A 13,989-nucleotide genomic window follows, 5' to 3' on the forward strand; every position below is an offset into this window, starting at 1 on the left:
GTCATTTATAGACAAGGAATCTTTCCTAACTGACCTAAGTTGTTGCTTTAATTGAAAAGACTTGACAATTGTTTGACGAGAGTATAAGTTTTCAAGTGACGACCATACCTCGACGGATGATTCGCAATGAATCACCTGCGCCAAAACTTCCTTGTCAATTGTCGAGAAAAGCCACCCAAGCAGCAACTGATCCAATCGAATCCAACTAAAAAATTCTGGCTTCATCATAGGCACTCCATCTTCGCCAGCATTAGGATTTGTTATATACTTAGCTGGAGGCGGTGCTTTATTAAGGAAGGATTGAAGGTCAAAGGCTCGAATTGTTGTTGAAATCTACCCCTTCCAAAAAATGTAGTTGTTCGGATTGAGCCTAGTAAGTATGTAGCTGAAACCTTTCGCCATCGCAGCAAAATCTGACTGCGAAGCAAAGGACAAAGACGAAGATGAATGAGTGGAAGGAAAGAGGCGGCACTATGATTTGTATTGGATGCCATTGACCTTGGTCGAGGCTCTAATACCATATAATTGACAAGCTAGGGCACAAACAAAGAGGAAGAAAAGCTCTAAATATTACTCAAAATGTAAGAATGATCCAAGACTACATAAAATAAGGCTATGCTGATTATATTCAGCAAGAGCCTAAACCACCGACATAAAAAAGGCGCTAACATAAGCGCAAGTCTAAAGTTGTCTATTACACCATACAGTAACAAATATAACATATCAAAGAACAACACATCAAATACAATATTAACAGCTAGAAACAATAGCTTCATGTAATATTTTCTTTCACAAGAAAACCCTAGGTCACGTCATATTTTACTCTCAAGACACTCCCCTCGCCTGTAGTTAGGCTTCACCAATAACTGATCCAACCATGTGCAACAATTTTAAATATTGGGTTAGTGATGAGGTTTGAACTCATGACCTTTGTCTGCTTTGATACTATGTTGAATTGTTAACCACCGGCTAATCTAAAAGCTTAAGTTATTAAATAGAGGGTTAACTTTATTTTTTATACTATTATTTTAATCTCAACAATTCCAAAAAAGAGTTCTAATACAAAAATGAGAACTTTATAAAAGCAATAGCATTTCTAAGGTTTTGATTGTTTTTTATTCCAAAAACACAAAAAACTGTGAACAACCAGGCCCTAAGTGTTTTCAAGGCTTGAGATGACAGCCAATTCCTGAAAGATGAGTAAGTTGTGTTGTGCATGAAATATCAGAAAAATGAATGTCTACTTAATATATGCTATCTGTTATTTTCAGTAAGTAAATATAGAATCTCATCATTCAACTGACCTTTTTATAGTTGCCATCCGGTTCATCTGAGTGGCACTGAAGAACAACATCACTGGAAGCTCGACAAATCTGGGCATTTTTGGCCAGTTCTTTGTAGATTTCAAGCAAGCGAGTATATCTATTACAACAAATAGCTCTTAGTAACAACTTCTCAACATCAATGCAACTTTGATCAAGGGAAAATTCTGCCTCTTTGTCAGTTAGAGGGTCAACGACAAATGTGCTATGGAGACACTTTATCCGCAGATCTGATCCTGGCTCAATTTTTATAAATGGGCATGATCCTGAGTCAGATGTACCAGAAGTTTTATCAAAATCCAACCAGTATAAAACTTTTAGTCCAGGGGTCCGTAGACCAGCTGAATCAGCCTCCCCGTCTTGAGCCATTTGCGTACTACTGGAACTCCCTCCTTGTCCTATACTACCATCAGATATAAGCTCAAAGCGGATGGCATCTTTCCATCTGCCTTGGCGAAGTGATTGCACTTGTCTTATGACGGTGTCCATAACAAGCGCAACACAAAGCTCATGGAGAACAGAGTATAAAATTATAAATGGGTTTTCTGCAGCTGCCATTCTCCGCTCTAAATCATCTCCAAGAACATGCCTTCGTAATTCTTCCAGCTTTACAAATCCACATTTCTCACCAACAAGTAGCTCCATATGCAATATCCTCCACATTGATAGGTGCCCCCGATAACCAAGAGTAACTAAGACCTTGAACTCTCCATCCACATGGAGCATTACAGTACCATCAGAAACACTGACTTCAGATATTTCGGCGGGCAGTGTAACTTCAAGTAACTTTGACCTTACAAGTATGTCTAACTTCTTCAAAGCCGGCTTCTGCTCGTCTTCAGTTAATGTGCTTTGAATACCAACATCACCAACACATTTTGGTAAACGTTGGTAATTTCCTGTAAGGAGCACTTCAATTGCAGATGGAACATCATAGATAGGAGCGCGAGCTTGCTGTAGCCTTTCATGCATGAAGAAAAGAGAATCTGCTGATTGGGTGAAACACATGTCATGATTTGAAAGAACTGATCCAAGTTGTTGACAATATTGTATCAAAGGAACCTGCAGATCAGAAAGAACAGATTAAAAAGAGAAAAATATATAACTCCATGTGCCAGAATTATCCTTATCAGTGTCATTAAAGGCCCAAGGCGCACTAAGGCGCAAGAGGGTGTTGGGAGTCTAGGGCACAAGGCAAGACACGCGCCTAGTGGAACTAGGTGCATGCTAACTAAATATATATATATATATATCCTAGTTGAAGAATAAGGTATAAAATAGATCATAACTCTTAATAACATATTCACAAGCATGCTATCAAAAAAATTAAAAAATTCAACATATACTAACTAAAAAGAATATTAAAATAAGTTACATACCTGTAAATTTCAGCAAAGCACATCCCATCATATTTTAGCAACCAATATATAAGCATCACAAAAGTCAAAAAACTTTGTAAGAAATTTTAAAATCTATTGTTGTCATATATATATATATATATATATAGAGAGAGAGAGAGAGAGAAGAATAATAAAAAATACCAAAAGATGCAATTTAAAAGTCTTTAAGTCAACTTAAATTAAATCTTAAAAAATTTATAGGTCTTAAATCTTAATTAAGAATAACTAATTATACATTTTAAATAATCTAAAAACCATCCTCATCATCAAGATCAAACATTTCCATATTTACATCATTAGAAGCATCATCTCCAATATACTTGTTAAAACTGGGAGCGTTGTTGGTACACAGTAATCACAATATCTCACTCAATCACTCACCAACTCAACCACAAAACATACACAATTAGAAAGTAAATGAAAGACAAAATTGAAATACAGAAAAAGATGATACAATTGGGAGCACTATCGGTTCGAGAATTCACTCAATAAACTAACAAATCTGACCACTCTTTTTGCACTCTCTCACCGATTCAACAATATACAACATAAACATAAATTAAAGAATTGACAAAGGATAGAGTTAGAGCAATCAAACCACACAATACACCAAGATTTATCCTGGTTCAAACTAGTTAAAACCAGTCCTACATTCAGCCTTCAAAGAGAGCAATCCACTAGAAACTTGAAGAAATCAATACATAGAAATCACTCATGCACCCCACAATCCTCACTGAAAAAACCGAGAACCCTCATTGCAAGATTACAAAGATATCTCTTCTATCTTTTCTCTAGCAATATAGCTCTCACAATCAATGAGTATGATCAGTATATTAGGCTCTCAACAGACTACCCCACGTCTTTTATTTATAAGCATAAGAGACGTGAGTTACAATGAGGGAATACCCTATCTACCCCTCACTTAAATTTACATGCAATTAGTCTTTTATTTCCTAATTTGTCACTGTCGAATATTAAACCTAATATATACGAGTCCTTCTAGAATATCCAGCCATTCAAGGCAAAACTTGAATAACAAAAGAAAGATCAAACCACAGTCTTGCACTCTGATTTTTACTCTAGTTCATGCCACGGAAATAACACCACATCCAGCAACTCCACCAAGAGAACAATCCACTAAGAATGAAAGAATTAATACAATGGAGTTATTCACCCTCTCATAGAACCCGAGTACAATTCTCACAAAAAAATCCAAGAGCTATTTGTCACAGATGACCCGTTAACTCCAATTCCATTGCATTTTTAAATTTCTATACTTAGTTTATTTCGGTAGTAGTTCGGTGTGTGAACTCTACCATTGCTATTAGTGTGTTAGCTGTTTTAGGGCAACGATCGGCCAAGTGGAAAGGCAGAATATAGTTTGTTAGGATTGTACCAGGTGTGGGCCACCTCTGACAAGGGAATATCCCCTCAAAAAAGTCCATATATGTCCGCGTCCCTCCATCGTGAGGGGGCTTGCATGAGAATATCAGAATTATGTTTTCCTTCACTCACTTTCTCTCTCTCTAATTCTTTCTTCTTCCTCGTTTCTCTTTGTTACCTACTCGATTTCTCCCTGCGACTCCATCGGAAAGAAGCAACTTCTAATTACAAGGGCGGGGTCGTGACAACTTGGTATCAGAGCAGAGATTCTCGACCAGAGCTCGGTGACTTAAAACAATGGCGGAAGGGACTCGCATGAAAGACATGGAGACCCGGCTCCAGCAGCTGGGAGCGGCAGTGACCGAAATCCAGAATAAAATGGATAGAACAGAGTTTGAGGCTAACAGAAACCATGAGGCAATGATCGCTATGAACCGAAGGGTGGAAGACTCTATGGAGGGGCTCGAAAGGAGATTAGAAGAGTCGATCGCACGAGTGCGAGAAGAGCTGGGAGCTCAAATCCAACAGTTCACGGTAATGTTTACCCAGCAAAACCAGGTCAGGTTAGCTCCAGACTTTCCACATAGAGAGGAGAATGAACCTCTCCTGCAAAGAGTTATGATTAACCCAGAAGAAGGAGGTCAGGAAGAGTTAGAAAGGATAGGAGGGAGAGGAGGAGAAGAGCATAACCACCACCCTCCAGGATTTCCTATGCCCCGAATGGAAATTCCAGTTTTCGAGGGGATTCATCCTCGATGGTGGTTGAGGAAGTGTGAGAGACTGTTCGAATGGTATAACGTACCCAGAATGCAGAGGGTGAGCTTAGCCGCTGCATACTTCCATAAGGTGGTAGACGCATGGTTCCAAAGATGTTTGAGTTTAAGGAGAGAATACATCTGGGAGGAATTCTTTGAAAAGTTATGCGAATGCTTTGGGGAGAGAAGTGTGGCAGACACCACCGAAGAATTCAATAAGCTACGGCAGACTGGGAGCGTGGGATCCTATCTCAAGAAGTTTGAGGAGATTAGATCATATATGGTTAGTCATAACCATCACCTCTCAGAAGCTTATTTCATATCAAGCTTCATGAGTGGACTAAGTGAGGAACTCAGACCAATGGTTCAGATGATGAGGCCGCAGACAGTTGAACAAGCTTCAGAAAGTGCTCGTTTGCAAGAAATGATGGTGGAGGCCTTGATCAAGAAGCAAAGACAACTGCCAAGGGGAGCAAACACTGGGACAGCTGGTATGGGGACGAAGGGGTACACCCATGACGCTAACAGAGGAAGCACTGGAGGAAAGCCAATTACGGGTACGAGCTCCATCCCCTATGGGGAGCAGCTACGAGAACAAAGAAGGATGGCTGGCTTATGCTTCAGGTGCGGGGATAGATATCACCCGGGCCATCAGTGCAAGAGACAGATCTTATTGTTGGAAGGAGAGGAAGAAGGGGAGCAGGACGAAACCAAAGAAGAGAGTGTGGAAGAGGGTGAAGAAGAGGACAATGGAGAGATCTCCATACACGCCTTAAAGGGGGTTGGCCAACAACAAGATCATCAAGGTAGGAGGCCAAGTTAAGGACTACAACCTCATGATTTTAATTGATAGCGGAAGCACTCATAGCTTCCTTGATGAAAGCATGGCTGAGAAGTTGAAATGCCCGCTCACAGGAACCACCCCCCTGAGCGTGATAGTTGCCAACGGCCAGAGGGTGTTGAGTAATTTTACCTGCAAAGGTTTCTGCTGGGAAATGCAGGGGGAGAAGTTTGAGACAAACCTGAGGTTGCTTCAGCTGGGAGGGTGCCATGTGGTCTTAAGAGTGGACTGGATGAAGGGGGTGAGCCCCATCAGCTTCGATTTCAATAGAATGGAGGTGTCATTTGAAAAAAATGGTAGGAGGATGACACTGACCAGGAAGAACGAGATGGGGGTTTGTAAAATGATATCAGGGAGGAGGCTGCAAAGAGTGTTGAAGAGCAAGTGAAGTCAGATAGCTCACCTCTTCTCAGTGGTAGCAGCCGAAAGGGATCACACAGAGGTCGCGATACAAGGGGAGATGGGGTTGACAGTAAGCACACCCCAAGGAATGCAAAACCAGGTATGCCATCCGGATGCCCTCAATAAACTGTTGGTGGATTACAAGGATCTCTTTAGGGAATCAAAAACTGTACCCCCTACCCGAATGTTCGACCATAACATTAATCTCAAACCAGGTGCCAAACCCATCAATATTAGAGCATACCGATACCCTCCCAACCAAAAGAACGAAATTGAAAAAATGGTTAGAACCATGCTTGAACAATCCCTCATTAGACCCAGCCAAAGCCCATTCGCTTCTCCCGTCCTCCTAGTCAAAAAGAATGATGGAACATGGAGATTTTGTGTCGATTACCGGCAACTAAATGCCATAACTATTAAAGATAGATTTCCCATACCCTTGGTGGAGGACCTACTAGACAAACTTAACCATGCCAAATTCTTTTCTAAGCTGGACCTAAGGGCGGGATACCATCAAATTAGGATGAAGACTGAAGATATACCAAAAACAGCCTTCAAAACCCACAATGGACATTTTAAGTTCCTAATGATGCCCTTCGGTCTTACAAATGCCCCGGCAACCTTCCAATCCCTCATGAACAGAATTTTTGAACCTTACCTCCGCAAGTTTATATTAGTTTTCTTTGATGACATACTTGTTTACAGCCCTACATTCGACCAACACCTAGCCCACCTCAAAATTACCCTTGAAATCCTAAGAACCCACCAGCTTTTTATTAAGGAGTCCAAATGTGTTTTTGCCCAAAGGCAGGTGGAATATCTCAGGCACCTCATATCAAATGGCAAGGTCAGTACCGATCCCAGCAAGGTGGAAGCAATGTTGTCCTGGCCGAGGCCTACATCCCCGAAGGCCTTGAGGGGATTCCTAGGACTAACCAGGTATTATCGTAGGTTTGTGCAAAACTACGGAATTATCAGCAAGCCACTGACCAATTTACTAAAGAAGGGAGGGTTCAATTGGGGGCGGGAGGCAGAGGAAGCATTCGAGAACCTTAAGGGGGCAATGAGCAGAGTACCGGTGTTGGGCCTCCCAAATTTTGACAAGCCTTTTACTCTAGAAACGGATGCTAGTGGAACCGAGGTAGGGGCAGTGCTAGCTCAAGAGGGAAGACCCCTAACCTTCTTGAGCCAAGTGTTGAGCCCAAAACACTTGGGACTCAGCATCTATGAAAAGGAACTTCTGGTTGTACTCATGGCGATAAACCATTGGAGGCACTACTTAGAGGGCAACAAGTTCATCATTAAAACGAACCACGAGAGCTTAAAATTCCTACTGCAACAAAAGCTCCAAACGCAGCTACAGAAGAAGGGATTGACCAAACTAATGGTTCTGGATTACAGAATTCAATACCGGAAGAGAAAAGAAAACAGGGCAGCTGATGCACTGTCCAAACATCATGAGAAGGGAGACTTAGCAGCCATAACCACCCTGGTGCCCGAATGGTATCAAAAAGTGATTGACAACTACGAAGGAGACAACAGAGTTAAGTCAGTGGTGGAGAAACTGACGATGGGAGCCCAAGAGGTAGAGGGCTACACACTGAACCAAGGATTGCTGAGGTTTCGCGGGAGGATTGTGATTGGACAAAATCCGAGGATCAAGGAAAGGATCTTTCAAGCACTGCACGAGTCCCCACTAGGAGGGCATTCGGGAGAATAGAACACGTACCTCCGGGTCAAGCAGGTGTTCTAGTGGCCAAAAATGAAGACAGAGATTAAAGAGCTGGTGTGACACATGTAAGAGATGCAAGTCGGAGACAGTGGCCTACCCGGGATTACTACAGCCTCTGCCCATCCCAGAGTAGGCTTGGTCTAGCGTCTCAATGGACTTTGTGGAAGGGCTCCCCCGATCGGAAGGTAGGGATAACATCTTGGTAGTGGTGGATTGGTTGACAAAATTTGCCCATTTCATTGGGCTGACCCACCCTTACATGGCTCATGATGTTGCCAGAGTTCTCTTAGATAGGGTGATCAAACTACACGGGACCCCCAAGACTATAATCTCCGACAAGGACAAGATTTTTATCAGCTTAATTTGGCAGGAACTAATGAAGTCTCTAGGAACAAAGCTTAATCCATCCACAGCATATCACCCTCAATCCGATGGACAGACTGAGATGGTGAACCAGAGCCTCAAAACATACTTGAGATGTGTCTGCCTACTACAGCCTAAAGAATGGCATAAGTGGTTGTCCCTAGCTCAATGGTGGCATAACACTAGCCCCCATTCATCGATTAAGATGTCGCCTTTTGAGGCCTTATTTGGATACAAGCCACCGCTTCTGCCAGCAGTAGGAGGGGGTTATAATGTGGCCTTGGTTGAAGAGTATTTACAGCGGAGAAGAGAGATAACCCGGCAACTGAAGCAAGAGTTAGCCTCGGCCCAAAATCGCATGAAGCAAAACCCTGACCGGAAGAGAAGCGAGAGAGAGTTTGAAGCAGGGGATCAAGTGTACCTCAGATTGAGGTATAACCACCTAAAGTCAATTTCTCAAGAAAAGGTCACTAAGCTTAGTCCCAAGTACTATGGACCCTTCCCTATCGAGGCCAAAATAGGGAAGGTCGCTTACCAGTTGAAGCTTCCCTCAGGGTGGCAAGTTCACCCTGTCTTCCATGTTTCACTTCAAAAGAAGTCGGTAGGGGCTCAACCCACAAGCTCGGAGCTACTTGTTCTTCCTAAAGAGGTCACTGCAAGGATCGAGCCCGAGGCCGTTATCGATAGACGGGTGATATATAGACACAAAGCTCCACTTATTCAGGTGCTGGTCAAATGGCGCAGCAATCCTTCAGAAGATAGCACATGGGCATACCTGCCAGAATTCCTCACACAGTTCCCACAAGCAGCCAGCCTCCTTAGCATTTCTTGAGGATAAGAAATGTCTAAGAGAGGGGGAATTGTCACAGATGACCTATTAACTCCAATTCCATTGCATTTTTAAACTTCTGTACTTAGTTTATTTCGATAGTAGTTTGGTGTGTGAACTCTACCATTGCTATTTGTATGTTAGCTGTTTTAGGGCAACGATCGGCCAGGTGGAAAGGAAGAATATAGTTTGTTAGGATCGTACCAGGTGTGGCCCACCTTTGACAGGGGAATATCCCCTCCAAAAAGCCCATATATGTCCGCGTCCCTCCATCGTGAGGGGGCATGCATGAGAATATCATAATTCTGTTTTCCTTCACTCACTTTCTCTCTCTCTAATTCCTTTTTCTTCCTCGTTTCTCTTCGTTACCTACTTGATTTCTCCCTACGACTCCATCGGAAAGAAGCAACTTCTAATTACAATGGCGAGGTTATGACACTATTCTTCTCACAACTCTCTCTCTCTTTTTCACTGCACTCGTACACAAGAGAATAGAATGATTGTTTGATTGATGATCACAACCGATCCCCTACCCTCATATTTATAGACTATGGGGCGAACCAACCTAGGGATATAACCGACTCTACAAAAGTCCAAACTACCCCTAATATATCCAGTTAATTACAGAAATGCCCTACACACTAACTGCCACTCAATCATCATCCTTGACTCCTCTGATTTCTTCTAAGCTTTCAACACACTTAACTCAGGCAAAACATCAACAATCCTCTTCTTCCACATCATCTCCCTCTCCATCTTCATCAAGTTCAAATTCAATTGGAGCATTTGAAGTAGTAGCCTTTTTACTTATTGTCAAATTTGGAGTTGAAGCAATAAATATAAATCCTAATGTGATGTTTAGCATTGAGTATTAAGGATCTAGAAGGAAGAGATAGAGAGATCCCGGTTGGATCCCTTGCAGTATGCCGTTAATGACCGTTTGGTGTTTTAACGGTGACTGTTAGTTGAGGGTATTTTAGGTATTGTTATATTTTTTAATTCCCTTGATGTAACCACTCTATTGCCTATATATAGAGGGCTCGAGTTAGCGCTTAGGGTATCATTCACTATTCAAAAATCTCTTTGTTGTAAACAAGTAGAGTGTTGTGTGTTGAGAGGAAAGGCTTTGTGTCGAGAAAAGTTCTTTGTAATCTCAAGAGAGAATAGTGTACTTGTGTGCGAGAGGAAGTACAGAAACTCTTGTATCTAATTTCATTCATATTGGATTGCTCTCTGAAGGCTGGATGTAGGACTGGTGTAAACCAGTTTGAACCAGGATAACTCTCAGTGTCTTTCATGTGGTTTGATTGTTCTATCTTTGTCTCCTGTCATTTCTTTAATTTTTGTTTCTGTTGTATATTTGAATTAGTGAGAGAGTGAACGAGTGGACATATTTTTTGGTTTATTGGGTGATATATTGGACCGACAGTGCTCCCAATTGTAACACCTAAACAATAAAAAATTAAATAAAATAACAAACAGTAAACATAAACCTAAAACAGTTAAAAAAAGCTAGGCGTGCCTAAACCCAAGGATGTGCCTAAGGGCCTAGGCACGCTTGGTTGGCCTGCGCCTACCTAAGAGCATTCCAGGCGCCAAAGATGCACCTTGCGCGTCTTTAATAACACTGATCCTTATTCTATGAAAAGGAGTAAATGTGGGATAAGTGACTACTTTACTGCTCATTATACAAAAAATATGTATTTATATTAATATTGTTACTGATATGATTACATATTTTTGTAAGTTGTTAAGATATAAATGCCGCATAAAATATATATAAACAGTATTTGAAACCATAATATTAACATACAAGAAGTCATATTCAATATTCATATGATATATAAGATCATAAGCTAATCGTGCAGAGAATCACCTTCAGCCCCTGCTATCCTACCACTCTTCCCATGGCCATGAGCATAATACAAACTCGAGTCCTAAGACAAACCCAACACTATCATTATAGTCTACCAAAACCACTACTACCCTAATATGGGCATAATATGCAGTTTTCATTTGACATTAAGCCCATTTACATTTTCATTTCACTTGAGTTGGTGTCACAAATCTACCCCATTGAAAGTCTGAAACCATAAAGAATAGAGTGCTAGAGACCTATCTCGAACCCACTCAAAATATAAGGGGTGAACTGCGCTTTCTTTTATGGATATTGGATAAATCATTGTGCCCTTGTTTAGTTTGTGTTCAGAATCATTGATGTTTCCTAGATCATAGCCTGTTAAAACCGACACTATGATCTCTCAAGAATCACTCAAGAATCTCACCAAATTCAAACCAACATTGAATACTGAAAGTAGAAATGTAAAACAGAATATAAAAAGGAGAAATCAAACCAGATTGCAGCACACACAAATTACCCTGGTTCATGCCATTTACATGGCACTACATCCAGCAATCCAAGAAGCAAACAATCCACTAGAAACAAGTCTTAAACCAGTACAAGAATTCCCCTTCTTCCCTCTTCCTTTACTCCCGGATACAATACTCAACCGAAGCTAACAAGAATTTGAAACACACAGCTCTCTCTCACGCCTCTCACTGTACCCGAACCCAAGGAATAAAAGATATGAAAAATGATTGATTGATAAACCGGCCTCCACACCCTTCTATATATAGACTAAGGGAGGCGGAAATATCTAAGGGAGATAACTAACTTTACAAAAGTCAAAACTACCCTTACTAAAGCAATTAGATACACTCAAGTCCTATTAACTAACTGCTGCCACATCATCTTTAATTCTTTCCTAGTTTCTTCAATAAATCCAGCTTTTACTTTAGGCAAAACAGTAACATAGCCCATTTTCTAGTCTCAATTAATTCTTAAATTTCAATAGACATCAGCGAGCAACCTGACACAGTTGACAATGCTATAATCTTTATTTTTTTAGATTATAAAAATTCTATAAAGAATTACTGTTAAGAAAACAAAATGATAATAATTTTTTCCGAGGCCCATAAAAACCAACACATTATAACTCTATAACTAATATTATATTATTCAAGTCAAATAAGATTTTTCCCCCAACTATTTAAGACTACCAACTTGTATCTATTCCCCACTCATTAGAGGTACTACGAACAGGATGGTGTTTCTTTTTTCTATGTTATCTTCAATGGAACTGCTTCTTTTGTTCCTAATACCATCTCTTATGGTTTTACCACACAGCCAGCTTGGCACCCTGTCTCAACACATTCGTTTTGGTAATAAGTTTCTTCATTTCCTCAAACTTTGTACTACAATTGTTTGAAAGGCTTTTCTGCAACATTTTCATATTTACTCATACATATTTTTCATTATTAATAGGGTTCAAGTTGAGATTGGAAGGTGGGGGGTTCAAGTTGTGGAAACAGCCTCTTCGCCACATTCCCTCCCCCCCCCCCCCAAAAAAAAAAAAAACAGAAAGGGGAAACGTTTCATGCAAATACAACCCTCACCGGAGCCTTGCAAAGCAAAGAGCCTCATGCACTAGGAATTCCCTTTATGATGAATGGGGTTTGATTCTTCTTCCAATTGTATAGGGTATAGGGTCCACTTGTTGGGCTTTTTTTTAATATTCTCTTTTTGTTTACAGAATTGCTTATCAATAAAAAAAGATGACCATTATAACATTTCCCAATCGTTAAAATCTACGTAACTCTATCAGACAAATAACACTAATACTGCCTTTGACATTCACAATTGAACCTATCCAAAACTTTTCTATTTTGGTGCTTTTGGGCTTCAAAGCCTTCAATTTTGTTATTCGAGTTTTGCATTGAGTGGTTGGATATTCTAGAAGGACTCATATATATATGGTTTAATATTTGGCAGTGGCAAATTAGGAAATAAAAGACTAATTGCATGTAAATTTAAGTGAGGGGTAGATAGGGTATTTCGGGTATTCCCTCATTGCAATTCACGCCTCTTATGTCTATGAATAAGAGGCATGGGGTAGTCTGTCGAGGGCCTAAGATACTAATCATACTCATTGATTGTGAGAGCTGTATTGCTAGAGAAAATATAGAAGAGATATCTTTGTAATCTTGCAGTGAGGGTTCTCGGTTTTTTCAGTGAGGATTGTGGGGTGTGCGAGTGATTTCTATGTACTGATTTCATCAAATTTTCTAGTGGATTGCTCTCTCTAAAGGCTGGATGTAGGACTGGTTTTTAACCAGTTCGAACCGGGATCAATCTTGGTGTATTGTGTGGTTTGATTGCTCTAACTCTATCCTTTGTCAATTCTTTAATTTCTGTTTATGTTGTATTGTTGAATTGGTGAGAGAGTGGTCAAATTTGTTGGTTTATTGGGTGAATCCTTGGACCAACAATGCTCCCAATTGTAACAAATTCTGACTACTTGTTATTTTCCACTTTTATTTTATTTGATACGTTACATACTCTACCGATCATTGTAGATTGAATATATAGCTGTACTCTTATCATGCACCACAGCAGTATGACCCTGGTTCTTTCTCTGACACACTTGGTCAAGTTAATATTACATAATACGCCCCAAAACTAATCTAGATCAGTAGAGTTGTGACCTAATGCATTATTAGAAACGAATCTGAAATAATTTACCTCCACTAAGAATACAGCTTAATGATCAGCACGTATAATAACATAGCGGACAATAGAACAAGGCCGGAGTAGAAATCTATATGGAACTCGAACCAACAGAAAGACTTCTATAGGTCAACATGCGCCAGAGAGGGGGAGATTTACCACTTGTTGGGAACTAAATTTTATGTAAATATATGAAACAGAAAGGCTTGAGTTGGAAAATCAATAAAGGATAACTTGTTACCTCGTTTAGTAGTATGAGATTGTTCTTGCACCACTTAGTTCCCATATTAATGTTTCCTTTTTTCTTTTTTCACTACTTCTCACAAAATCCATTCAACACTATTAACTAACCTAAGTTGAAACCCTAGGTTTTGATTTCAAGAACGGTGAAAGGT

The 13,989-nt window shown here is 40.3% G+C and overlaps 1 protein-coding gene across 3 annotated transcripts in view; it reads right to left on the reverse strand.

Moving 5' to 3' along the window:
* The window catches only part of LOC127802334 (mediator of RNA polymerase II transcription subunit 14), a 68,655-nt gene that overhangs the window by 54,100 nt on the left and 566 nt on the right, over positions 1–13,989 (reverse strand). For all 3 annotated transcript variants that reach the window (XM_052338081.1, XM_052338080.1, XM_052338079.1), the window contains exon 2: positions 1,305–2,384. In XM_052338081.1, the coding sequence (XP_052194041.1) occupies positions 1,305–2,384 (1,080 nt within the window). The remainder of the gene's footprint in view (positions 1–1,304; positions 2,385–13,989) is intronic.

Source organism: Diospyros lotus, chromosome 5, assembly GCF_014633365.1.
Source record: "Diospyros lotus cultivar Yz01 chromosome 5, ASM1463336v1, whole genome shotgun sequence".
NCBI classification, from domain to species: domain Eukaryota; kingdom Viridiplantae; phylum Streptophyta; class Magnoliopsida; order Ericales; family Ebenaceae; genus Diospyros; species Diospyros lotus.